At 53.5% G+C, this 26,308-nt stretch overlaps 1 protein-coding gene across 2 annotated transcripts in view; it reads left to right on the top strand.

Annotated features, from left to right (window-relative positions):
* The window catches only part of SREBF2 (sterol regulatory element binding transcription factor 2), a 56,519-nt gene that overhangs the window by 28,530 nt on the left and 1,681 nt on the right, over positions 1-26,308 (top strand). Inside the window, exons 6-19 of one of the 2 annotated variants that reach the window (XR_006336558.1) lie at positions 551-665; positions 847-1,028; positions 5,287-5,479; positions 6,085-6,266; positions 7,101-7,377; positions 10,091-10,260; positions 15,319-15,487; positions 16,946-17,063; positions 17,905-18,014; positions 19,123-19,255; positions 21,790-21,958; positions 23,800-23,985; positions 25,376-25,487; positions 25,854-26,142. Coding sequence is in view for 1 of the 2 variants with exons in the window: in XM_043880613.1 (XP_043736548.1) it covers positions 551-665; positions 847-1,028; positions 5,287-5,479; positions 6,085-6,266; positions 7,101-7,377; positions 10,091-10,260; positions 15,319-15,487; positions 16,946-17,063; positions 17,905-18,014; positions 19,123-19,255; positions 21,790-21,958; positions 23,800-23,985; positions 25,376-25,487; positions 25,854-26,074 (2,337 nt within the window). In the remaining variant the exon portion in view is untranslated. Of the gene's footprint in view, positions 1-550; positions 666-846; positions 1,029-5,286; positions 5,480-6,084; positions 6,267-7,100; positions 7,378-10,090; positions 10,261-15,318; positions 15,488-16,945; positions 17,064-17,904; positions 18,015-19,122; positions 19,256-21,789; positions 21,959-23,799; positions 23,986-25,375; positions 25,488-25,853; positions 26,252-26,308 lie in introns of those variants that run through there. The other variant, XM_043880613.1, reaches the window with a different exon arrangement.

Below are 26,308 nucleotides of genomic sequence, written 5' to 3'. Positions count from 1 at the left end.
ACTTCTGGTGTTTCAATTAATGTATCTTTTGGCTTTGGCATGTAGATTTTTAAATCTATTATCTGTTTATCTTTACCTCTATTTTCAAAGAAAATACAGTTTTCTTGGTAGCCTACAAATCTGAAAGGTACTGATATACTTTTATTTAAGATAACCATCCAACAGTGCTCTGGTTTTTTGTTTGTCGTTTATTTTCCTTAAAGTTTGTTTTGGTGCGAGGATTATTATAGGAAGTAGGAATAACAGCTAATATTTAGTGCTACTATGTGCCAGGCCAGAGACTAAGCCCTTTATACATATTATCTCTTTTAACCCTCATGGCAAGGCTATGACTCATATACTGTCATTATCCCTATTTCACAGAGGAGGAAAAGTGAGGTTCAGAGATGTTGAGTAACTTGTCCTGGGTTACACAGCTAGTTAGTGGAAGAATCAGGGTCTGAACCCAGCAAGGACCTCCCACTCCAGAGCCTGAGCTCTGGGCCTCTGCTGCCCTCACTGTGCAGGCTGGTCTGATGCCCCTGTGTTTCTCACCCATCTTCCTTCCCAGATGCACAAGTCTGGCGTTCTGAGGAAGGCCATTGACTACATCAAATACTTGCAGCAGGTCAATCATAAACTGCGCCAGGAGAACATGGTGCTGAAACTGGCAAATCAGAAGAACAGTGAGTGTGCTCATTATAGGAGAAGTCCTGTGTTGGACACTGGGGAGGGTCCACGGGTGTGTGTGCGAGGTGCCGTCATGGGTGAAGCAGGAGCAGGGGCTGTGTGTCCCTCCTAGCCCCGCCCTGGCCCAGGTCAAGTGTTGTAAAATGGACCATTTGCCAGGTAGGGTTTTCTTTACAGAACTCCTGAAGGGCATCAACCTGGGCAGCCTGGTGGACAATGACATGGACCTGAAGATCGATGACTTTAATCAGAATGTCCTTCTGATGTCGCCTCCGGCCTCCGACTCAGGGTCCCAGGCCGGCTTCTCCCCCTACTCCATCGACTCAGAGCCGGGAAGCCCTCTACTGGATGATGCAAAGGTAATGAGCTTTTGAAATCCCTTGACTCTGGGAATCTCTCCCATCTCCTGTAAGTTAATAGTGGGGAGATTGCAGACAGAGGTCCAGGCCAGGTGTTCAGAGGCCTCGGGCTGGAGAGCAGCAAGAATTCTGTGAAATTAGGCACATGCTGAAAACTAAAGAAAAAGAAGACTGACTCTATGTGGGGAGACAGCCCCTGATTTTATTGGTCTTTGCTGAAAGGGCCCATCAGAGAGGAATAAGGGCCGAATCCAGAACGGGGACACACAGCAGCTGTCACACGGAGCTAGGAGTTGCTGGAGGCGCCTCATTGCTTTCCTTGCCTGTAATGAGCCTGGCAAGACCGCTTTGTGAGGTTGATCAGTTGGGTTAGGATGAAGCTGCCTCTGGGTCCTCTTCGGGAAATGATTACAATTTGCAGCCTTAACAGATAACATTCCTACCAAGGGCCTTTAATTGTGGAAGAAAGCCCCTGGCAATTGTTGTTTAATGGAGTTAGTTAGAAGAGAATCAAGCCTAATGATTTTCCTAGGACCCTGTGGCAACCACTGGGTTTTGTGCTGTATTTTGACACTGGCAGTTTCTGGCTTCAAAAGCACAAAGTTTCCTTCTACCGTAAGTTGTTGATCAGACTATTTATTGTAGCATCTGCTTAATTTTATTAAGGAAGCTCTATTTTTGAAATATTTTATAAGTGTGGTTCTGTTTGGAAACACAAATCCATATGACATATACCTTAAATTGGATAAGTGTCTGAATCATCAGAAGAAATTTTCAAGTGGCTTAAAAATGTTGAAAAGGAATGACGTGGTAAGTACACAGTGGGAGTCAGGGGAGATCCGACTCTAGTCTGGTTCCCCAGGCTGGCAGAGCCTCTGCCTCCAGTTCTTCTGTAAAATGGGGAGAAAACAATGTTGTGGGTTTAGAATAGGTAAGCTTCTGAAAATAGATTCATTCTAAAGTATGGTCTTTAATCAACTTGGAGGTATAATTTATATGTGATAAAATACACCTGTTTTACTGTATTGTACAATATGTGTTTTAATAAATATATACACTTATGTAACTCACAATAACCATGATATAGAGGAAAGAACTGGAAGTATTTTTTCTAAGATCAAGTGGAAGACAAGAATGCTGAGAGGAATTCCCTGGTGGTCCAGTAGCTAGGACTCGACGCTTTCACTGCCAGTGGCCCAGGTTTGATCACTGGTCGATGAGCTAAGATACCATAAGCAGCACTGCATGGCCAAAAAATAAAAGAAGACAAAGATGCCCGCTCTTGCCACTTTATTCAACATAGAATTGGAATCCTAAAAAAGAAGTTAAAAGGAATCCAAATTGAAAAGAAAGAAGTAAAACTGTCACTGTTTGCAGATGACATGATACTATGAAAATTCTAAAGATGCCACCAAAAAACAAATAGATTAATAAGTTTAGCAAGATTGCAGGATATAAAATTAATGTACAGAAATTGGTTGAATTTCTATACTAACAAAGTACCAGAAAGAGAAATTAAGAAAATGATCTCATTTGCAGTTGCATCGAAAAGAATAACGTATCTAGGAATAAATCTGACTAAGTAGCTAAAAGACCTTTACTAAAAAAACTGTAAGACACTGATGAAAGAAACCTATAATGGTGATGGACACAGATGGAACGATATATCGTGCTCGTGGACTGGAAGAATTAATACTGCTAAAATGACCATACTCCTCAAGACAGTCTGCAGTGATATTTTTCACAGAACTAGGGAAAAAAATCCTAAAATTTATATGGCAACACACAGGACCCCAAGTAGCCAAAACAGTCTTGACAAAGAACAGTAGAGCTGGAGGTAGCAGGTTCCCTGATTTCAGGAATCAAAACAGTATGATACTGGCACAAAACAGACACTTAGATCCATGGAACAGAATAAAAAGCCCAGAAATAAACCTACTTATGTGTTCAGTCAATCCGTGACAAAGGAGGCGAGGATATACAAAGGGGGGAAATGACAGCTTCATTAGTAAATGCGGCTGGGAAAACAGGACAGTTCCATGCAAGAGAATCAGATGTACTACTTTGTCACACAATCTACAAAACTAAACTCAGAACAGATTAAGGACTTAAATGTAAGACCTGAAACCATAAAACCCCTAGAAGAAAACATGCAGTATGCTCTTTGTTACTCGTCTCAGCAATGTTTTTTTGAGTATGTCTCCTCAGGCAAGGGAAACAAAAGCAAAAATAAACAAATGGGACTACAGCAACTAAAAAGCTTTTCCAGCAAAAGAAACTATCAGCAAAATAAAAGGGCCACCTACTGAATGGAAGATGGTATTTGTCTGATGAGGAGTTAATATCCAAAATATGCAAAGAACTTGTAGGATTCAAAATCAGAAGAATAAACAATTTAAAAATGAACCTAGGACATGAACATTTTTCCAGAGACGACATACAAATGGCCAACAGGCACATGAAAAGGTGTTCAGCATCAGTAATCACCAGGGAAATGCAAATCAGAATCACAGTGAGGTACCACCTCACATCTGTCAGAATGGCTATTATCAAAAAGACAACAAATAACAAGTGTTGGTGAGAATGTGGAGAAGAGAACCCTAGTGTGTTGGTGGGAATGTAAACTGGTGCAGCCACTATAGAAAGCTTCCCTGGTGGCTCAGACAGTGAAGAATCTGCCCGCAGTGTGGGAGACCCGGGTTCATCCCTGGAGAAGGAAATGGCAACCCACTCCAGTGTTCTTGCTTGGAGAATCCCATGGACAGAGGAGCCTGGTGGGCTACAGGCCATGGGCCGAAAAGAGTTGGACACCACTGAGTGACTAACACACACACCATGGAAAGCAGTATGGAGGGAGGTTCCTTAAAAAAAGGTTTAAAGTAGAACTACCACCCAATTTAGCAGTTCCCCTTTTGGGTATTTTCTAAAGAAAACAGAAATACCAATTTGAAAAGATATATGTACCCTTGTGTTTATTGCAGCCTCATTCACAATAGTTAAGGTATGAAAGCCACCTAAGTGCCTATAAATAGATGTTGGGTAAAGAAGATGTGAAAAAAAAAAGAAGATGTGGTATATATGCAATGAAATACTAGCCATTAAAAAGAATGAAATCTTACCATTTGTGACACTGTGGATGGACCTAGAGGGTATTATACTAAAGTGAAATTAGTCAAACAGAGAATGACAAGTGTTGGCGAGGATGTGGAGAAAAGGGAACCCTCACCCAGCTGTTGTGGGAATGTAGTTGGTGCAGCCACTATGGAAAGTAGTATGGAGGTTCCTCAAAAAGTTTAAAAGAGAACTACCATCCAATTCAGCAGTTCCACTTCTGGCTGTTTTTCTGAAGAAAAAGCCATAAAAAAGAATGAAATTTTGTGACAACCCGTATGATCCTAGAGGCTATTATGCTAAGTGAAATGAGTCAGACAGAGAAAGCTAACCACACATAATTTCACTTATATGTGGAATCTTAAAAAAAAAAAATGGGCAAAACAGAAGCAGATGCTTAGATAAAGATAACAAATGGGTAATTGCCAGAGCGGAGGGTTTTGGGAGAGGGGGAGACTTAGAGATACAGACTTCCAGATAAAAAATAAATGAGTCAGAGGGAGGAGCTTTACAACATGGGGGAAATAGTCAGTAATGTTGTGATAATTTTGTCTGGTGACAGATGGCAGCTAGATATATTGTAGAGATAGTGTCATATATTAAAATAATCCAGGCTCTGTGTTGTGCACCTGGAGCCAACATAGTGTTTGTAGGTCAATTATACTTTAATTAAAAAATAATAATAATAAATCCTTTATAATTTAAAAAAAAATGATACAGAACATATTTATCTCCTGTGAACGTACACCTTTGCAGGAAGTTCACCCATGTCTCTCCAGGCTCAGATTTAACTTCTGATGTTGCCTTTGGTTGCTTTAGATCAGCTTGCCTGTTGTGGAATTACACAGAAGCAGAATCCCTCAGGGTGTTCTCTTTTGTGTCGGAGCACTGTGGTAACAGCAGGGCCCCTCTACCTCCGGTATGTAGAACGTGTTCTTCTCCCAGGTGGCAAGGGGGCAAGGGCTCCCCATGCCTGAGCAGCAGTGGGAGAGGCGTGAACCTCTTAGTTCCAGCCTGAGTTTATTCCCATCCAGCTTCATGGTCTTGAATTGAAATCTGAGAGTCCCGATTCCGATATATATAAAGTAAAATGCTATAAAAACCCACACAAGTCTTCCTTCTCACCTCGAGGCCCCCTGTTTTGAAGGTCAAAGATGAGCCAGACTCTCCTCCCGTCGCGCTGGGCATGGTGGACCGCTCTCGTATCCTGCTGTGTGTCCTCACCTTCCTCTGCCTCTCCTTTAACCCCCTGACCGCTCTGCTGCAGTGGGGCGGGGCCCACGACGCAGACCAGCACCCGCACTCAGGCCCTGGCCGCAGCATGCTGTCGCTCGAGTCAGGTAGGTGGAGGGCGCCTCCTGCCACCCGGGCACGAGTGGGCTGCTGTGGCAGGAGAAGGCCCTGCCTGCAACCCTCTTGGCTTGTCACCAGGTCCCAGAAGGCTTTCGCAGTGAGCCCCCGCCTGCTTGCTTCTGATAGCGACTGGCATCAGTCTCATGCACAAGTAACAGGGCAAACCTAAGTTCAGTCAGAAATAGCAAAACAAATCAGGACTCTGCTTGGCTGTGATTGGGGTTTTGGAGGTATGCCTGTTTGGAGGAGGATGTGGTCTACTGCCTGAGTCGTTAAACCAGCTGCAGAGCCCTGCCTTGGCCAACAAAGATTTGTGTGGCGTCCTGCCCCATGGTGACAGGGGCTCCAGGGCTTCTATTGAGGCTGTGGAATTGTCCCAGATTTTCTAGGTGTGGATTAATTGCATATATTTATTCGTGCCCTAGGCACTTAGACATTGTTACTAAATGAAACAATCACATTTGTTCCAAACATGAGGGAGGAGGCTGCTTCCTGTCACCCCGGGGTCGGTCAGGTGCCCCACAGTTCCCCCAGGGCTGCCCTCCGTGGGGGGGCCCTCCCTCCCAGGCTCAGCTCAGACGCTCCTCCATAGGCTCCAGGGGCTGGCTCGACTGGATGATGCCGACGCTGCTCCTGTGGCTGGTGAATGGCGTGATCGTGCTGAGCGTCTTTGTGAAGCTGCTGGTTCATGGGGAGCCGGTGATCCGGCCGCACTCGCGCTCCTCAGTCACCTTCTGGAGGCACCGGAAGCAGGCAGACCTGGACCTCGCCCGGGTGAGTCTGCGAACCGGCTCAGAGACCATCATGCTCAGAGCGTGGGCATCCTCTGTCCCTCTTCTTCAGGGTCCTCTCTTCTCAAAGGTACAGGAGGGAAGGTTCAGGTGTCATACCCATTGCATGATGGGAAAGGAGAAGAGCGTTGACCCCAGTTTCCCAAGTGTGGCCTCCAGGAATGAGAAAAACACAGACAGGGTCTTCAATACAGGGCAGTAGACTGTCCACTAGGCCCTCTCAGGTTGGCAGAGACATGTTCAAATCCTCGGTCAGAGTAATTTCACTGCATATTTGTCTAAAACTGTGGTTCTCAAACTTCAGGGTCATCAGGACCACCCTGAGGGCCCACCCCAGAGGTTCTGAGTCGGTAGCGGGGAAGGGGTGGGGTGGAAAACCAGGAATTCACATTTCTAACAAGATCCCAGGGACTGATGATGCTCCTGGTCTCTGGAGACCACACTTTGAGAACCTAAAAGCCTAAAAGATCACATGGTTCATCGTCTCCATCCATGTTATCATCTTATGTATGAAAAGTACTGGGGGAAATTCTGCATAGAATATTTGCTTAAAGATAGAATGCGGTACAATCCCAATTTAGCAAAAAGGCTGGGAGGAAGTATATCAGAATGGCAGCAGTCATTCTAGGGGATAAGATTCCAGGTGATTTCTTTGTTCTTTTCTGTAGCTTTCTGAGTTTTCCCAGATTTTTCTTCACTAAGCATGCATTACTCTGATAACCTGGGGGTCTGAAGAGAAAGTAAGAGTTTTCACTAAAGCGAAACTAAACGGCTGCCCCAAGGCCGGCGAACATTACACCTTCTCGCTTCCTGCCAGGGGGACTTTGCCGCGGCTGCGGCCAATCTGCAGACCTGCCTGTCGGTGCTGGGCCGGGCCCTGCCCACCTCCCGCCTGGACCTGGCCTGTAGCCTCTCCTGGAACGTGATCCGCTACAGCCTGCAGAAGCTGCGCCTGGTGCGCTGGCTGCTCAAGAAGGTCTTCCAGCACCGGCGGGCCGCCCCAGCCACTGCTGCGGGCTTTGAGGAGGAAGCGAAGACCAGCGCCCGGGACGCAGCCCTGGCCTACCACAGGCTGCACCAGCTGCACATCACAGGTGAGGGCTGGCGGCCGCGGCCTGGCCTGCCTCCCAGTGCCCTGCGCCATCGCCCCACCCGGGCTCAGTTTGGCAGTTTTTTGCCCCAGATGAACAAAGTCCCCTTTACAACGCTTGTTGAGGATGGTTAGACCAACCGTCCACCCACGGCCACAGCTGTGAAGATTGCAGTTCATCATTGTGTGTGCTTAGTCACTCAGTCGTATCTGACTCTTAGCGACCCCATGGACTGTAGCCCACCAGGCTCCTCTGTCCATGAGATTCTCCAGGCAAGAATACTGGAGTGAGTTGCCATACCCTCCTCCAGGGGATCTTCCTAACCGTGGGATTGAACCCTGATCTCCCGCATTGCAGGCAGATTTTTTACCATCCGAGCCACCGGGGAAGTCTTTCATCATTATAAGACACGTGTTTTTTTCACTTTAACATCTCTGCACCAGGCTGTATCCTCTACACATTGAGTGTCATGGTTGAGTTGGCAGTGCTTTCTCCTTGGTGGTGCTTAAGTTAATGGAGAAACTTAAAAATTGATGGCGTCTTAGAATCAGAGAAACATGATCCTTTATTTCATTCCATGAAGTCCTGCTGTAATAGAGAAGCAGATTGGTCAGCAGGTGAATTACAGTTCAGTGTGGTTTAGGGATCACAGGAGAGTTGGGTTTCAGCTGGGAGGGGAGGGGTCCCTGTTGGGTAGGGCCCTGGGAGGCTTCATGTCAAATCCTGGCTTTGCATGGAAGGAGGCATTGGAGCTCACCAGCTCTGCCTAGGGGATGTGCCTTCCGGGCCGGGGGATGTGTTCCTAAGGAAGAGGCTCCTCTGTGTGAGGGGAGGGTGATGGGAGCCAGCGCAGTGGGGGCGACGGCATCGTCAGGCCTGTGCTCTGAAGCCGAGAAGATTCGCTCCAATGAAGAGGCTGCCTTTGGGAGGCCTTGTGGGAGCCGGTGCAGGTGCTGAGAGGACAGACAGAGAGGAAGGAGCAGGTGGGGTTGACAGGCCTTGGGGACTCATTGCCTGGGAAGGGTAAGGTGCTTCCCTGGTTTCTTGCTTGAGAGTTGGGGTGAATCATGTTGCCACCAATAAAGGTGGGGAGAACAGGAGGCGCACAGCTTTCTAGGGAGGACGTGAGACATCCAGCTTGGGACCCTTGCCCACGAGACACTGAGGAGGGCTATTCAGTGATGGGGGCTGTACTGGATCTGCCATCCATGGAAGGGAGCTGGGTCTCTGGTCTTCGGGTGAGGATGAAAGCCATGGGCGCTGATGAGAGGGCTTGTGATGAAAGGGCCCCTCTAGGGCATGTGGGAGGAGACCCACACAGAAAGGACAGGGAGTGGGGCAGAGGCTGACCTAAGAGGTGATCAGGCAGGAGAGGCCGAGAGGCTTGGTGTGGGGGGAGGAAAGGGTTCAAGAAGAGAGGTTGCTGCTGGGATGTGGGTAAGACGAGGGCAGAGAGCAGCCGTGGGTGCAGTGACAGGAAGGCCATAGGCAGCCTGGTGGCTGGGGGAGCTTCGCCCGGGGGTGGGGCGCTCCCAGGCCCCAGGGGGATAGAGATGAGACACTGGGGCAGCCGTGGGGCTGGAACACCTGCGGCCTTGTAGAGCTCTCGCAGCGGGGCCCCATGTGCAGACCCTCCCTGCTTCCCCATCCATCCTGAGCCCCTGGGGATGGAACAGGCTCCATCCAGGTCTCTGATCCAGAAGCTGCATCTGTTGAGGAGAATTCCAGCTGGGATGTTTCACACTGCTCATCCCCCACACTCAACCCAGCACTCAACGGGCCTGGCCCTGAGCAGGACCCCAAGAGGACAGAGTGACTGAGAGACGACATGGTCCCCACACTGCCTTCCCTGCAAAGGAGAAAGCCCAGTTGGTGGTGCCTCCTGGGAAGACCAATACCTAAATGTCTGTGCCAAATGAAGTCTGGGGCCTGATATGAGACCAGAGAGACTGGGTGGGGTCGGGAGGCCTGGCTGGCCACCCCCACAAGGGTCAACCTGCTCCCCTCCCCGCAAAAAAAAAAAGGCAACTGCTTGTGCTGGCCACCTTCCCTTGCTGTAGTGAGGACCAAGGCAGGTGTCAGTGTGAGAGCCTCAGAGCCTCGACAATGCCCTGGGGTCTGGTCCCAACCTCGGGGTCACTGCAGGTGAGCCGTGTGGCTCTCACGGGAGAGTGCAGTAAGCATCTCCTGGCTGTCCACCTCCCTGCCAAGATGTGTCCGGCCGTCACGGCTCAGTTTTGTGTAACTTCCTTCCCTCAAAAGGGTGTGTGTTTATAGACTGTGGGATCTTGTTGAAGCAAGATAAATTCAGATCAGCTTTTATTTTTTTAGCCTTACTTGCACCATTTGGAAACATGGGACTGTATTAGCAGAACACGGCCATGCTGTTGACACTGTTTGGGAAAATGCTGCATCTAGCCCCCCAGAATCCTGTCCACTCACCCGCAGTCCTGACCACTTCTGTTACCCAGGGCTGGGGCCGTGGGCCAGGCGTTTGACCTGTGCTTCCTCTTGTCCTCAACCACCTGTGAGGTAGAAGGGAGCACAGAGCTACTGGGTCGCAGGGCTGGCACCCCATCCAGGGCTGTCTGATCACAGAGTCCACCAGCTTCCTTGCCATGGTTCTGTCCTTGTTCTGATGGTGCTGGAGGAGGCAGGAGAAAGCATGGGTTGAGGGCCTCTGTCAACATTCATCATCCCATTTCTGCCGCTACAGGCAAGCTTCCCGTGGGATCTGCCTGTTCTGACGTACACATGGCCTTGTGTGCGGTGAACCTGGCTGAATGTGCCGAGGAGAAGATCCCACCGAGCACGCTGGTGGAGATCCACCTGACTGCTGCCATGGGGCTCAAGACCAGGTGTGGAGGCAAGCTGGGCTTCCTGGCGGTGAGTGTCCTTCACTTCCGTCCCTTGGACCTTCTCAGAGCGCCCTTCCCAGCCGAGTGAGTGAGTGAGTGAAAGTTGCTCAGTCGTGTCCAATTCTTTGTGACCCCATGGACAGTAACCCTCCAGGCTCCTCTGTCCCTGGAATTCTTCAGGCAAGACATCTAGAGTGGGTTGCCATTCTCTTCTTCAGGGGATCTTCCTGACCCAGGGACTGGTCCTGCATCTCCTGCATTGCAGGCGGATTCTTTACTGTCTGAGCCACCAGGAAAGCCATTCCCAGCCAGGAACCAAGATGTAAAACTTGGTGTGGGCCCTCCCTCAGTTGCTGACCACCTTGAGGGGTGGATGTACACTCAGTGGGTCATTCCACAGATACTTGGCAGTAAATGAAATAGACAGGAATTCCTCCCCCCAAGCCATTTTAAGCGGAACGAGGCATTCTAGTGCCCTGAGGTGTTGCTTCAGTGATAAGAGTGACCTTGTATTCAAGAGGCTAATATATGACTCTTCTGCTTAGAATCTGCTGGTCGTGTCTCCTGGTTCTGTTATTAACTGAGAGGCATTCTGTTTGGTACCTTGTGTTGATCACAGCTCTGTGGGTCTAGAAGTGGAAAACACTGTATGTCTTGTGAGGGGCTCGCGTCAGACTCCGGGTGGAGACCATGGTTTCCTCCAGTGTGCCTGGCACAGGGCCAGCCTCGGGAACTCTCAACTGGATAATTCACAGACTGTGTTGCCAACTCGTTCACAGCCTCTGCTGACCTCAGGCTTTCTCTTCCTCTAGCAGACACAAGCATGTCTTATTCAGTGTCGGCTTTGGGTTGGCTACCCAGCACATCAGCTGTGTTCAGCATAGAATGATCTTATCCCCCCATCCGTCCGTATCTTTTAATAGCACTGATGCGCTGAGAATGAGCAGGAATGTGCCCAGTGCTGACACTGATGTGCTTGAAGTGTGTCACCATAATCTGGGTGACAGAGGACACGGGAGAGGAAGACCGTGTTTCCAAGACCCGTTCACTCAGCAGAGGTTACTGAGGCCAGGCACTCCCCGGGGAGGACGTGCAGTGGCAAGCAGGACTTTCGCCCTGCCAGGGGTGCTCACAGTTGGACAGGAACCCAGATCAGGCCCAGGTCTTCGGGGCAGCAGGGTAAGGTGGGGTCTGGATGGCTGCCTGGAGAGCATGCTGAGCTCCTGACCCTGTCTTAGAGGAAGTCAAGGTGGCCTGTCTGGGCTGGGAGCAGTCCTAGTGCCCTGGACCAGCGTCAGCACATTTGTCACTTCTCTGCCCCCCAAGAAGTTTTGAAGGCATAATCAAAGTATAACATACACACAGAAAAATGTGTCCATTTTAACTTAGCAACTTGATCACTGTGTGATACATTTTCACACAGTGAATTTACCCACTTAACAGCCACCCAAATCAAGAAGTTGTGTGTTCCTGTCACCCCCAGAGGCCTTCACCCATGCTGCCTGCCCCAGAGGTGACTGTCGTTCTGAATTCCCTCACTGTAGTTTAACCTCCCTGCTGTTTGTTGTTCCTGGAAGCTTTTTATTAAAGTACAATATGCCTGTAGAAAAGGATGCAAATTATAAATACACAGATCAGTGACTTCATAAAATGAACACACCCTTATAACCAACAGACAGATCCGGAAACAGAACATGACCCAGACCCCGGAAGACTTTCTTGGGGCCCTTGCCATCAGCAAACTGCCACTCCCCACCCCAAGCCCCCCAGCCAGGTAACCGCCATCTCGATGACCTCAGATGTTTTGCGTCTATCAACTTCATATGAGGAGAGCCACACCTGTGTCCTGTAGCTGTCTGCCCTCTTCCGCTCAGTGCCATGTGTGAGGTTCATTTATGTTGTGTGGTTACAGATTGCCTGTTCTCGCCACTGCATGGGAGTCCACTGTATGACCGAACACTTCCAGTGGACTTGGGGGCTGTCTCCTGTTTTGGGTACTGTGAATAGTGCTGCTGTGACCATTCCTGTTCCTCTCAGTGGGCGTGTGCCTGCATCTCTGGTCTGGCACTGCTAGCTCAGAGGTTTTCATATGCTCAGCTTCAGTATCCACAGCCTGGCGGTTTTCCAAAATGGATGAACCAGTTTTCACTTCACCAGCAGTGTAGAGAGTTTCAGTTCTGTACCCTGAGCAGACAGGATAGTTCTGTGTTTTTAGTCCTTCTGGTGGTATCTCATAGTTTTCATTCGCAGTTCCCAGGTGGTTAACGATGTGAGCCCCTTTTCATGGGCCATCTGGATGGTCTCCTTTGTGAACACCCTGTTAAGTCTTCTACCTTTTTCATTTGTGATATCTGTCTTTCTTTTGGTTCAAGAAGTTCTCTGCCCGGATCCTCTGTTGGAGGTGTGCTTTGCGTGTGTCTCCTCCCACTCTGTAGCTTGCTTGTTCTCTCTCAGTGGTGTTGGTTGTAAGCACAAGTTCTTAATGTTCGTGAAATCTAGTCTGTTCTTTTCCTTAACAGATATATCATGTCCTGTTTAATATTCCTTTATCCTACCTCAGTGTCATGAAAACACTCTACTGGGTGTCTGATAGACCCGTTATTTTTAAATGTCGTACGTAGGTCCACCTGGAACTGGTTTTTTTATGAGTTGGAGGCAGAGATGCCAGATCTACTTTCTTTTTCACGTCTGTCTCCCTGTCTCAGAATCTGTTGTTAAAATGACTGACTGCTCACCACTGCACTCAGTGGCCCCTTTTGCATAAATTAAATGTCTGCGTGTGAGGACTCTGCTTCTGGACCCTCCGGTCAGTTCTGTTGTGCACCACCAATATCACAAGATCATATATCTAATATGTCTGGAAGTGTCGGTCCTTTGGCTCTAGTGACTAGTGTATGCTGTTTACCTTCCTGTATACATTTTAGGATCATTTCCATCAGCCTGGAAATCCCAGCGGGGTTTTGACTGTCCTTGTTGCTAAGATGCAGCTGCTCTGTGAGAGGGACTCGTCTGTTTGAGGAATGCATGTGTGTAGCAGCTGAGGATGGGGGAGATGGTCCCCCAGTGAGTGCCCCACCTCCCCGAAAACATTGAATGTGCCTAACAAGCAGTGAGCAGTTTTTTGTTACCGCTGTTGTTTTGTTTTTTTTTTGCCACACAGCACAGCATGTGGGATCTTCTGTTTTTGTTTTTCTCTTTTCTTCTGGACTGTGCCACGCATCATTTTCTTTTGGATTCAGGCAACCATCTCCAGGTTCCCCTGAGAGAGCCAGCCTCCTTGGTCCATGTCCTTTGAGTGGCACTTTGGCAGGGCTATTTCTGACCCTGGCATTCAAATCTTCTGAGACCGTCACATTAGCTGATGGTGCTCAGAGCCTAGTAAAGGTCAGAACCGTCAGGCTGAACCAGCAGAGGAAGCAACCTCCTGGGTTGTGAAGGCAAGGCTGCCGTGTGACGGGTGAGGCCCAGCCCAGCAGCCGCTCCTCCTCCAGGCTCCCTGCACTGCGCTCTTCTCTCTCCCCTCCATCCTTCTCTGCTGAGTTTCTCATTCAGATTGTACTGTATCAAGTGGTTTTAGTGGGTTTTAGAATAAAGATTTGTTGTTGTTCAGTCACTATGTTGTATCCAACTTTTTGCGACCCCGTGGACTGTAGCATGCCAGGCTCCTCTGTCCTCCACTGTCTACCGGGATTTGCTCAAATTCATGTCCATTGAATCAGCAATGCTAACTATGTCATCTTCTGCTGTCCCCCTTCTCCTTTTGCCCTCAGCCTTTCCCAGCATCAAGGTCTTTTCCAGTGAGTCAGCTCTTCACAACAGGTGGCCAAAGTATTGGAGCTTCAGCATCAGTCCTTCCAGTGAATATTTAGGGGTGATTTCCTTTAGGATTGACTGGTTGGATCTCCTTGCAGTCAAAAAAATGACACAATTTCTGAAAACATGGATGGATATCATTGTCCCTGCAGGCTTATCCCTGGGCCCTGGAGTGATGTTATCTTATGGGCAGAAGAGGGGCTTTGGAAGCAGGAGCTCTCTAGTAAAGAGGCTTTCAGAGTCTTTTCCTCATGAGACCAATGTTCTCATCAAGGGCTCACCCAGGTTTGGCAGTGGGCGGGGGGGTGGTCTCTCTCTCTCTTTTTTTTTCAATATTCATTTATTTATGTGCTTGGCTGTGTTGGGTCTCAGTTGTGGCACACAGGATCTTCATCACTGCACGTGGACTCTCTAGTTGCAGCGTGCAGGCTCAGTAGTTGGCAGCACATGAGCTCAGTTGCTGCACAGAATATGGGATCTTAGTTCCTCAAACAGGGATCGAACCCGCGTCCACCTGCACTGCAAGGCGGGTTCTTAACCACTGGACCACCAGGGAGGACCCTAGGGGGTTCTCTGGAGGGTGGACAAAGCCCTTGCCAGGCCATCCTTGAAGGGGGGGATCACGCAGGCCTGCTTGCGTCCTGGACGAGCCTCATGGCGGCCCTCTCACTCTGGCGCTTTCTAGACTGATAGTGACTGTAAATGACAGTTGCCGGCCACTTGCCGGGTGCCTGTTCTAAACTCTTCACACTCGGAGGTGAAAGAGATGAAAATGAGTCAAAGCAGAACACAGTTTTACCTAAAAATACTCTGAAAGATATGTAATTAAAATGGTAGATAAGAAAAAGTCTCAGGATCCAAGGGGCCGCCTGGCTGGAATGCAGGGTTGGACAAGGTTGAGGGCGGGCATGCTGTGGGGGGGCAGGGGGGCCTGGGAGAGCCTGGTTCAGCTCAGCAGGTTGGATGCCAGCACGGCCAAGAACAAGATTCAGGTCGGGTTGGGCAGACCCAGCAGGACAGGGTGCAGCCGAGTCCCCAAGGGTGCCTTGAGCCCCCAACCCCTTCCCTCTGGGGTTTGTCATTGAGCCTGGCAGGTTCCCCTGGAGCCATCGCCCTGGTTTCCGTGGGGGTGTCTACTTGCTGGCGTGGAGGGTCCCAGCCCTCCTGCTGGCCACCCTTCCCTAACCTGCCTCCACCACTTTCTGACGGCCTCCTGCTGGCCGCAGCTGGTGTCCACCAGCCCGGTGTCACAGTGGTCTTTGTCCTTCCACAGAGCTACTTCCTCAGCCGCGCCCAGAGCCTGTGTGGCCCCGAGCGCAGTGCCGTCCCCGACTCGCTGCGCTGGCTCTGCCATCCCCTGGGCCAGAAGTTTTTCATGGAGCGGAGCTGGTCGGTGAAGTCGGCTGCCAAGGAGAGTCTGTACTGTGCACAGAGGAACCCAGGTGAGAATGCCTTGGCCCCTGGGGACCCCCGGTGCTGCCCCCAGACACATGGAGACACAGGGTGCCTCAGCCGTGAGTTCCTTACACTCAGGAGCTTGTGAGCCTGGTCGCCAGCGAAGCTGGGTTTGCAGCTCGCCACTGGGCCACTCAGCCCTTGATCCTGGCATCAGTCACCCCGCCACACATCTCCAAGGGTGACTGAGTGCCAGCCGGAATCTTGCCCTTGTGCTGGGCGCTGTGGAGACTTAGCAGGTGTGGAGGAGCTGCTCACTGGCCCCGGTCTCCCGCTCCTGCCGGAAAACAGACAGACATAGACGGAGCAGTTAGGGAACAACAGGCGACAGACGGTCGTCAAGTGCTCAGGGTGGTGGCAGAGACAGGGCTCCGGGCGTCGGGGGAAGAGGCTGGCTGGCTGGCCCTTGGTTTCTGACGGTGATCAGAGTCGACTCGCCCGGCCTGGGAGCGGGCGGGAGAGGCCGGTCAGGTTGGCCCAGGCTTGAGCAGCCAGCGGCTTTGTGCTGTCTGCACTTTTCCTCTCTCTGAACTGGGAGTGTGGGGAGTCAGACGTGGTCGGCAGGTTCAAGGGTGTGTGTCAAGCATTTTGTGAGGATGGCAGGGTCCATTGTCGTTTCTTCTCAGTAATTCTGTTGTTCAAAGTAAAAATGACGCACGACCCCAGAGAGGAAGGGCAAAAGCAGAAGCCATCATCAGTCTCGGATGCGTGGCCAGGCTGCTCTGTCCGCAGTGGAGGCTGCCCCTGGCCCTCACGCCTCTGGTGGCTGTGGTTCTAGTCCTTGTCACCCAGAATATATTCCCAAGTATCCTGCCTCCCTGTCCTTGTCAAGTTGAAACCCACATGTCTGTGGCGTGTGAATGAGGGGAAGGGCCTGGTGACGCCCTGTTTGGGGCCTGCCAGTCGGGGGACTTGGTGACAGGCAGCTGTCATTGCCAAGCATTGCCAGGCTTCTTGTTTAATCGGCTCGGCCAGACAACTTCTGGCCACAAGTCTTGTGTGAAGGCTGTAAGCGGGAGCTGGCTCTTCCTCAGCCTGTCAGGTAGGGGTCTCGGTGGCCATCCTCCTGAGCCGTGGGAGAAGGGGTGGCCTCTGAGACTTGGGGTGGCTGTCCATCTTCCTGGTTTCTGTTTGCTGACGAGGGTCGTGGCCATCACCTTACTGCTCCCAGCCTTGAATGAAAGGACTGAGTCTTGTGCCAGGAGACACAGCACCCCTCATGCCCCCCACTGGAGCCAGTCCAGGACTCGTGTAGTCTTGGACTTGACCACCCTCCCCCTGCCCACCCCCCACTTCTGACTGTTCAGCGAGCAGTTCTGGGGTTTGGTTGGGGAGGTTTGGCCCCATTCAGTGGGTCCCTCCCCCACACTTTGTTTTCTCTGTAGGACAAACTGAGCTCATACGTGAGCCCCACTCACCCCTCTCCTGGCTTCCTCTTCTCTTAGCCGACCCCATTGCCCAGGTGCACCAGGCCTTCTGTAAGAACCTGCTGGAGCGAGCTGTGGAGTCCTTGGTAAAACCTCAGGCCAAGAAGAAAGCTGCAGACCAGGAAGAGGAGAGCTGGTAGGACCTAGGATATGCCCTCCCCCCGCCCCGCCCCTGCCTCAGGCTACCCCCCTGGGTAGCACAGATGGAGCTCTGAGATTCACCTCCCTTAAGGAAACGAGCCCCAGTGTGGCCACTGCAGGGAAATCCAGTGATTCTTTGATGTTGATGTCTCAAGCCTGGCAGCCCTACGAGAGCCCTCTGTGGGCTCAGAGCTGGCTTCTTTGCCTCTTGCTGACCCACCTAGTATATCACTTCCCCCTTTTCTCCTTTCTACCTGTCTCTTCACTGAGTGGAGTCAGTTCTTGGAGCAGGTTGGGGATTTGATTTTTTTTGCTTTGCCCTTTGGCAGGGGGAGGGTGGCCTGTGGAATGGAGCATGGGAAGCTCAGCAGAAGGCAGACGCCTCTGGCCCAAACATCTTGGGGACCCAGACTTGTATTGAGAGGTCAGGTGGTGTCTTATTCTTACGGAGTCACCGAGCACAGTCTTTCCTTCACAGAGTCAGACCTGAGAGGCAGACAGGTGCCAGCATCGCTCTCATTCAAGGCCCAGGTCCTGATGAGAGTGCACCTGGGCAGAGAGGGGATCTCCTGCCTGGGGGATCAGAAAACTTCTGGGCAGAGACCACGGTTGAATTGGGTCTTGAAAGGCAAGGGATGAAAGAGAAACCTTGCTCTTCCTGCAGAGTGTCAGAAACAGTGTCAGGGCAGCCTGGGGTGAGCCGGAGTGGTTGGTGGGGCAGTGTTCGGGGTGTGCCTGGCCCTGTGGGCCTCAGAGCTGGGGGCTGACCAGCCAGGCCATGAGTGAGGTCCTTGTATACATTCTGATGTGCGTGGGACCCTTTCTTTTCTTTGCAGTGAATTCTCCAGTGCTCTCGAATACCTGAAATTACTTAACTCTTTTGTGGACTCCGTGGGGATTGTGACCCCCCCCTTCTCTAGCAGCTCCGTGCTCAAGTCGGCCCTTGGTAAGCACCTTGCAGGCGGCTCCACGGGCCTCAGGTTGCTTGACTCAGTTCTTCACAGCCCTTGTGTCTCGGGGGTCCAGGGTTAGTTATGAGTCTGCCACTCAGGAACCTTCTCTGGCTCTGAGGTGTGTATCTGCAGTCCCCACCTCACCCCCATCCATAGTTCCCCTCGCTGGGCTGTGTTTTGGGGTCAGGAAATCATGATGCTACTAGAAGTGGGACGATGAGTGAGTCTGTGATGCTGCCCAGGCCCTGGCTGGCCAGGACAGGTCAGGAATGCTCCCAGATGCTCAGAATGGGCAGCAAGTGGTCCAGGCCCCGGGAGCTGGTGGGGAGACTCACCTTTCAGTACACAGTGGTCCCTGGGGCTGCTCTTGGGTCTGACACTCTCTGCTGGAGAGGCCTTTCATCCGGTGTCCGTACTGCTCCGGCACCCACTGCCTCGGGTGGCCGCACAACTGCTGACTGAACTGGCAGCAGGACATTCTTTGCTTCTGTCTCTAAACTGCCCTCCAGATGACAACACGAGAGCTGCTGCCTCTTGCGTGGCTGAGGCTGCAGGAGAGAGCGTGGGGCTTCCTTTGACGACTCTCCCCACGGAGGGCAGGATCGCAGGGAAGCAGCCTCCCCATCGCAACCTCTGACCTCATGGCGTGTCTCATTTCCTAGTTGAGAAAACAGTGCGCTCTTAGGCATTTCATGTGCAGGTTCACTGAGAAACTAGGCCTGAGAGAGGAAAACACTAGAAAGATGTTACCCGCATCGTTACTATACATATCCTGGAAACACTGTTTTTCACAACCGTTGGAAGTTTGGGTTGTTTCCAGCTTCTTCCTTAAAAAATAACACCATAGTGAACGTCTTTTTTTCCTCTCTTTAGGCTCATTTCTTTGTGATGGATTTTCAAAAATGAGATTCCTAGGTTAATAGGAGTGAACATTTTTAAGGCTGTTAAGGCAAATTGCCAAACGTGTTCTGAGATGGGGCTGGTGGGTGTGAGAGGGCAGCCCACAGGCCCCAGCTTGTCGTCTGGAGGGAGAGACGATAGGAACAGGGGGGCTCTAGTTTCCACAGTGCTTGAGCAGCGTTTGGTTCTGTTTGCCTCTAGGCCCAGACGTCGTCTGTCGGTGGTGGACGTCCGCCATCACCATGGCCATCAGCTGGCTCCAGGGAGATGACGCTGCTGTGCGCACTCACTTCACTGAAGTGGAGCGAGTCCCCCAGGCCCTGGAAGTGACAGAGTGCGTAGCCCTCCTTGACCTCTTGCCCGCTTCTCTCCAGGGGAGCCCCTGGTGCCAGCGGGTGCCAGGCTCGCTGTGTTAGTGGGGGCAGGGAGCGGGTCTGCGTGGCCATCAGCGTGAAGGGTCAGGCAGCCTGGGGACAGCACAACAGATGGAGAGATGAAGCGAGGGGGCAAGGGCACCGTGGAGACTCCAGACGTGGCGAGGTGTGTGTGTGTGGGGGGGGCGAGGTGTGTGTGTGTGTCTGTCTCTCTGTCCCCATGCTCCCAGGGCTCCTCACACAGACTGATGGGCAGGGAGAGCTGGTGGCTCCTTCTACTACAGAAGGTCCCGGTGGAGCCCGGCAGGCCAGTGCTGGCTTCTGAGGCCCAGGGATCCTCTCGTGTGCCGGTGCTGAGTCTCATTTCCTCTCGACCACCCTCCACCCCACCAGCCGTATCACTAAAAAGGCCTTTAGCACAAGGCATCACCAGAGAGCTTTTGACATTCCTCTTGGGGACTCATGCCTGCCTCTTGGGGGCATTTGGCCTTTAGTGGCGGGCAGCCTGCCAACACCCTGGCTGCTTCTGACTGGATCTGAGTGTCCCTGACATCTTCTGCCACTTGAAGAAATTGTGAAATGCCCCAAGGCAGGAAGGCCTCACTGGGGCTTCCCTTAGAGCCAAGGCTGTCGTGTTTCCCGCCAAGCGGGCACTTACCCGGGAGAGCAGGAGGGAGCCGAGAAAAGCAAGTTTAGGCAGCTTCACCACTCCCAATTTCATTTAAGTAACCCCCTTTTAAACTCTGACCAGTGAACGCCCACCCAGGGTGTGTTGTCTTCCAGCTGACGCACCCAAGCAGACTGAGGCCCAGCAGGTAAACCGTCTAAAGTCATCTCACTTCTAAGAACAGGCCCTGGGGTGCAGCTAAAACCCCTCCAGGCATTCCCTCCCCCCAAATTCAGCCACCCTGGGGCCCCTTTGCTCTTTGTTTGTGGTGATGCTGTGGGACGCCCCCCCACCCCAACCTCCCCACTCTCTCCCTGATCTGCTCCATGAAATGAGGCTGTTTCTCCAGAGTTGAGCACCCGGCCTGTGTACCTTAGCGAGTGGGTGCAGATAACAGGGCCAATGTCGTATGTCCCCACAGGGCGCGGCGAGTGGTACTGTGGCTCTGTAGAGAAGAGTAAACTGACTCACGGGTTTTTTTTTTTAACTTTGTGCTCTTCTACTTTTTTTTTTAACCTTTTATCTTATGTTGGAGTATAGCAGATTAACAATGTTATGATAGTTTCAGGTGAACAGCAGAGGGACTCAGCCACACACAGACATGTACCATCTTCCCCCTGAGGCACAGATTGTTTAAGTGACCATCTTGAGTGACTGTTGGTGGTGGGGCCGGGGTCTCTGATCCCTTCCCCTTGGTCACATGCCACATTTGGGGGTCTCCTGCACCCCTCCATGATTCCATCATCCACTCAACGAGTGCTTAGCTGAGGGCGTACTTGGTGTCAGCTGAGTTCTAGGTTCTGGGAGGCCACAGTGAACGAGACAGTGAGTTATGGCCATAAGCAAATAGATAGTGGCCCGCCCCACTCAGCTCTCCACTCTGGGAGCCGTGGCCTATGCCAGGGGCCAGTCTCAGCTCCCAGGAAGCAGGCAGCACATCATGGGAAGGCGTTCTGGGCCAGAGGCAGGTCAGTCTTTAGGAGTTCACACAGCGCCTGGTGAGGGCAGGAAGCTCACAAACCTACAGCCGGTGTCGGGGGAGCAGGGGGCCTGAGCCAGGGGGGCAGCAAGAGGAGGCTTGCAGGGGGCTGGGCAGGAGAAGGCGGACCAGAGGGCCAGCAGGTGAAACAGGTCTCGGGAATAAGTGGGGAATGGGTATTCCAGGCAAAGGCAGCCGCGTCAGCAGAGGCGAGGAGTGAGGAAGGGAGCAGAGATGAGCTCCGGTTGCCTGGATCCTGGAGCTGGGTCAGAGGCTGAGAAGAGCCTCGTTCAGCGCCTGCTCTCCTCCACTCCCCTCACTTCCTCCTGCAGCCATGCTCCCACCTGGATGTTCTCACATGTGTCAGACACTCAGGGCCTTTGCACCTCCCATGGCCTCTTTCCAGAACCCTCCTCCCTAGAAATCCATGTGCCTGCTTCCCTCGGGTTCCTTCTGCACCAGTGTCACCTTTTCTGTGAGGACGTCCTTGGTCATCCTTTATAAAATGCCATGCCCTGGCTCCGGGTGACTTTCCTTCATGGCCCTCGCAGCGCCTGGCTTTACACAGTCAGCATCTAATGTGTTGATCATCCGACTCCCTCACTAGGAGTGTGCACATTTCTGGAGTGAAGAAATGCTCCCTGCTTAGGGCCAGGGAGCATCCCTCGCTCAGGGCTGGCATTTCCAGTCTGGAGCTGGGACCTAGAACCATTATGGTGGCCTTTGGTCCAGCAGACCCACATGTCACAACAATGTGGGGATGGCAGTGGCCGGCTTGGGCTCCCAACCTTCATTCTACCCAGGTGATATGCGCTGACCTCTTGCCTCTCGCCTCTGTCACCCCCCAGGAGCCCCCTGGTGAAGGCCATCTTCCACACCTGCAGAGCCATGCACGCCTCGCTCTCTGGGAAGGCAGACGGGCAGCAGAGTTCCTTCTGCCACTGCGAGAGGGCCAGTGGCCACTTGTGGAGCAGCCTCAACGTCAGTGGGGCCACCTATGACCCTGACCTCAACCATGTGAGTGGGGGCGTATCTGGCCCCGGGGGTGGTGCTCATCTCTGCTGGGAGAGAGCACTCTGACCTTCCGTGAGCCACCCGGCCTGTGGGGCTGCGCGAAAGGCAGGCCAGGTAGCAGCCCCTCCCCCAGAACCTGGCCCGGTGGTCCGGGGGTTTTCCTTTCAGTACTTGGGACCAGCATGTTCCCATCTGGGTCCCGGGTCCTGCGGGCCCTCGGCTCGGTCAGCCCCAGGTGGACCTCAGCTGGCCAGGGCATACATCTGCTCTGGCCCCCGCCCCTCGCGCGTACACCCTGGAGCGGGCGGCTGTGGTGCATTGTAGTTGCATTGCATGTTCTGGCGGTACCCATGCAATGTTTCCACAGTGCATCACAGAGGCCTGCCCGGCCCTCGAGAGACTCCCCCGTGCCTTGCTAGAGGGACTGTGTCACTGCTGGGGCGCGAGGCAGGGCTGTCCGGGGTCCGGGGCAGGGGAGGGGAGGCGGCGTTTGCTCACCAGGAGGAGCCTGGTTCACTCCGGAAAGGGAGGCCGGAGGTGTGTCCTGAGGGTCGGACTCCGAGGCCCTCACTAGGGTTGGTCTGGCACCTCTGGCTGAGGTCCTCCCTGGACCTGGAGCCTGCGGTGAACCCGAGATGACATGCCAGCCCTGCAGGACAGATGCACCCGCAGGGCCCGAGGCTCGCTCTGGGTGGTTCCTCTGCTGGGCCCAGTAGTGTTTGTCTTCATGGAGCCGCAGACGAGTGTGAGGAGGAGAGAGAGGCTGCAGGCACCTGTGTGGGAAAGTGCGCCTGGAAGAAGGGGCCCCCACAGAGGCTAGCGTCCGTCAGAGGCAGAATTCAGCCCCAGGCTGTTACCTCACCTCTCAGAAATGCTACCTTTGGTCGAGGAGAAGGGTCTCATCCATGTTCTCCACCAGTGCTGTCAGCAACCAAAAAACCACTGTGGCTGAGGGTCAGGCAACATACAGGTGTGAGGCAGGGTCGGGGGTGGGAGGTGTGGGGCAGCACCCTGGAGAAGGGGACGCCAGGCTGGATGAGATGGGAACGGCCTGGAGGCGTCCATCAGCGCCTGAGGGCAGCACATGAGCCACCTTGAGAAGCACTTTCCCTGGCGCTGAGGGTGAGCTAGGCCACACCAGCCTGGGCTGAGGCCAGTGCTCCTTTGTGACTCTCCTTTGTGACCCTGCAGCCCTGTGTGGTGCCAGTTTTGTGGGTGGGGAAACAGGCTCAGAGGTGAGGTCATGTGTCAGGGCCACGTAGCTATGGACAGGAATCCGTGAAAGACTAGACTAGTAGATCCAAACCCCAGCATTGAGCCTCTCTGCGGGTCTGCCTTCTTGGGTTCCTGTCTCCCCCGCCCACCACAGAGGCCACTAGGGCCAGACCTGGGCCCCATCCGTGGAAGCGAGCCTCTGATCCCTGCTCCTCCATCTCCAGGTTCTGATCGCCCTGCAAGGACAGGGCCTCTAGGCCACCCATGGGCTCCTGGAGGTGGGAGGGGCTCCCAGAGGTGGGAGGGGCCGGCGATTTCCTGTCAGAACCACCCCGGTTTTATTCCTGCTCTCCCCATTGTCTCCTCCATGAGGCGCTGCCCCTTTCTGAGCCTTGGCTTCCTCACCTGCTCGATGGAAGAGCAGATCTCCCTACAGGGGCCGTGGAAAGAACTAGATGACATGAACTGAAGCTCACTCCCTGGCGGTTCTCTTGCTCCCTGATTTTCTGGGGCTCCCCTTTCATCCCAGAGCTGCCAGGTGTCTGGTCGGGGAAGACCTGGTGGGTGCAGGGACCCTTGCCATGGTAACCAGCCAGTCACCTTCTCCTTCCTCATGGCCCACCCCGCAGGTGGTCCAGCTGCTGACCTGTGACCTGCTCCTGTCGCTGCGGACAGCGCTGTGGCAGAAGCAGGCCGGAGCCAGCCAAGCCCTGGGGGAAACCTACCACGCATCGGGCGCCGAGCTGGCTGGCTTCCAGCGGGATCTGGGCAGCCTGCGCAGGCTGGCACACAGCTTCCGCCCGGCCTACCGCAAGGTAAGGCCCAGCCTGCTGCCAGGGAGGGTGGATCGAGGCGCCAGAACCCAGCCCAACTCTGGCGTGTGGTCATGGAGTCGGCTGACATGTCAGGTCCTGGGCTGGGTGCCGTTCATCCCTTTGTTTGGCTCATGCTATGTGTGCCCAACCCTGGCGCGTGGCAGTGAACAGTCCGCATGGCACAGACAGGCCAGCTGAGAGCTCGCCTTACCAGTTAACACAAGGGAGCGAGAAGGGGCCCCTAGTCTGTGCGAGGAGGGGTGGGACGGCCACGAGGGAGCGCGGCTAGGTTTTCATAGTGGGTGTCAGGATCTCCTAGAAATGTGTTTAATACTTTTTCTGGGCCACTGGGGCTTTAGTTCTGTGCTTGAGAACTCTCCACGTAACATCCCCTTGGCAATGAGGGCAGTTGTATAACCCACTTAGTGGATTCAAATTGTTCCCGTGTTTACCTTTATTGCTAATCAGGAGTAATACAACTCAACATATTTTCCCTGAATTGTTTTCCAAAAATTCAAGTGAGAAGGCCAGTGTTAGGGGCGGGGAAGGGTTGTATTTGGAAATGTGCAAAAAAGAAGGGTTTCGGGTACAGCTGCCCTCACCCTCGAGTGCTCTGGGACCCTCATGGGGTTGCAGGGAGCCAGGACAGACACTGCAGATGAAATAGTCATGTGAGAACCACCCCCTTCACGGTAGGAAAGAGGAAGTGCACCCAGGGGCGGTGGCCTCCTCACAGGCCTCCTCAGAAAACATCCCCACCTGCCTCTCCCTTCCCCGCCTCACCCTGGCCTTCCAGGGCAGCGCCACCCTCCTCACACCCTGAGGTGTTGGGGTGTAAAAGGAACTAGAGACCTAGGGAGACCCCTTCTGCCCTCCCCGCCCCCGTCGGTGACTCCAGTTGACAGAAGAGCCACAGGTCTTCCTCCTGGAGACCTTCTGAACTCTGAAGAACAGATCGTTTCTGAAGAAACCAAAGGACACAGGCCCCTAAGCCACCTCGAGCTGTCCCCCTGCCTCTCCTCTGTCCTGTTTTCAAGCTGGAGGCAGCCTCCAGCGTCGTGAGGGTCCACGCCGCCTATTTGTCCTCACACCCCGGAGCGCACATCGGTGCTCTCCATCACCGTCCGCAGAGGTGGCCCTTAGCCTGCCTCTCGGTGTGCTCTCTCACTCCAGCCCCACCAGCTGGCCTGTGCTGTTCCCCTTTCCTGCCAGGCGAGTGTCCAGGGTCAGAGTGAGGACGGGAGAGGTTGTTTTCAAAGGGTGAGCAGGGCAGGGTGTCGTGGAGAGGAGAAGGGGTGTGGTCAGGGGGCAGATGCGATGCTGCAGGGAGGGATGCCCCCAGGGACACAGACAGGTGAGGACGCTGGGCTTGTGTCCTTGGGCCCGCCAGGTGTTCCTGCATGAAGCCACCGTGCGCCTGATGGCGGGAGCCAGCCCCACCCGCACCCACCAGCTGCTGGAGCACAGCCTGCGCCGGCGCACGGCTCAGAACGCCAAGCACGGTGAGCCGGCTCGGGTCGGGCCGGGGAGGGCAGCCTGATGTGGCGGGTAGCCAGGGCAGGTCTGAGAGGCGCTGTGGGGCTGGACGGGCCTCGGTCAGGTTGTTGTGGGTCCAGCCTCTCCAGAGTGAGAAGGGGATGGTGGGGGGTGTTGTCCCAGCGCCGGAGCTGGGCCCCATCTCAGCCCCATCACAGAATGATAGAGTAATGTGTGTGGCACCCGCCAGGGTCAGCTCATCTGTCTGTTGAGCTGAACCTCCCCTGCCTGGGGGCGGGGGACTTAGATACACAATTTCTCACCGAGCCCTGGGGACAGCACCGCGTTGTAGCGGGCTCTCAGTGGGTATGTGTGTCTCCTGGTTCCCACAGGAGAGGCGGACGCCTGGCCCGGACAGCGAGAGCGGGCCACTGCCATCCTCCTGGCCTGCCGCCACCTCCCCCTCTCCTTCCTGTCCTCCCCGGGCCAGCGGGCCGTGCTGCTGGCTGAGGCTGCCCGCACCCTGGAGAAGGTGGGCGACCGGCGCTCATGCAACGACTGCCAGCAGATGATTGTCAAGCTGGGGGGCGGCACCGCCATCGCCGCCTCCTGACCACGGGGCTCTGCCCACCTCGGTCGCCGCCTCCCTTGGTCACTCTCCAGTTCCCTCTGTCTCTGAGTTTCTCCCTCCTCCCTCTGTCTCTCTCCCTCCTCCATCTATCTCTCTCCCTCCTGCTCTGTCTCTGAGTCTCTCCCTCCTCTGTCTCTCCCTCTTCCTTCTGTCTCTCTCTCCCCTCCGTCTGTCTCTCTCCCTCCTCCCTCTGTCTCTCTCCCTCCTCCTCTGAGT

Source organism: Cervus elaphus, chromosome 22, assembly GCF_910594005.1.
Source record: "Cervus elaphus chromosome 22, mCerEla1.1, whole genome shotgun sequence".
Taxonomy (NCBI): domain Eukaryota; kingdom Metazoa; phylum Chordata; class Mammalia; order Artiodactyla; family Cervidae; genus Cervus; species Cervus elaphus.
This window is presented reverse-complemented; position numbering and strand designations above follow the sequence as displayed.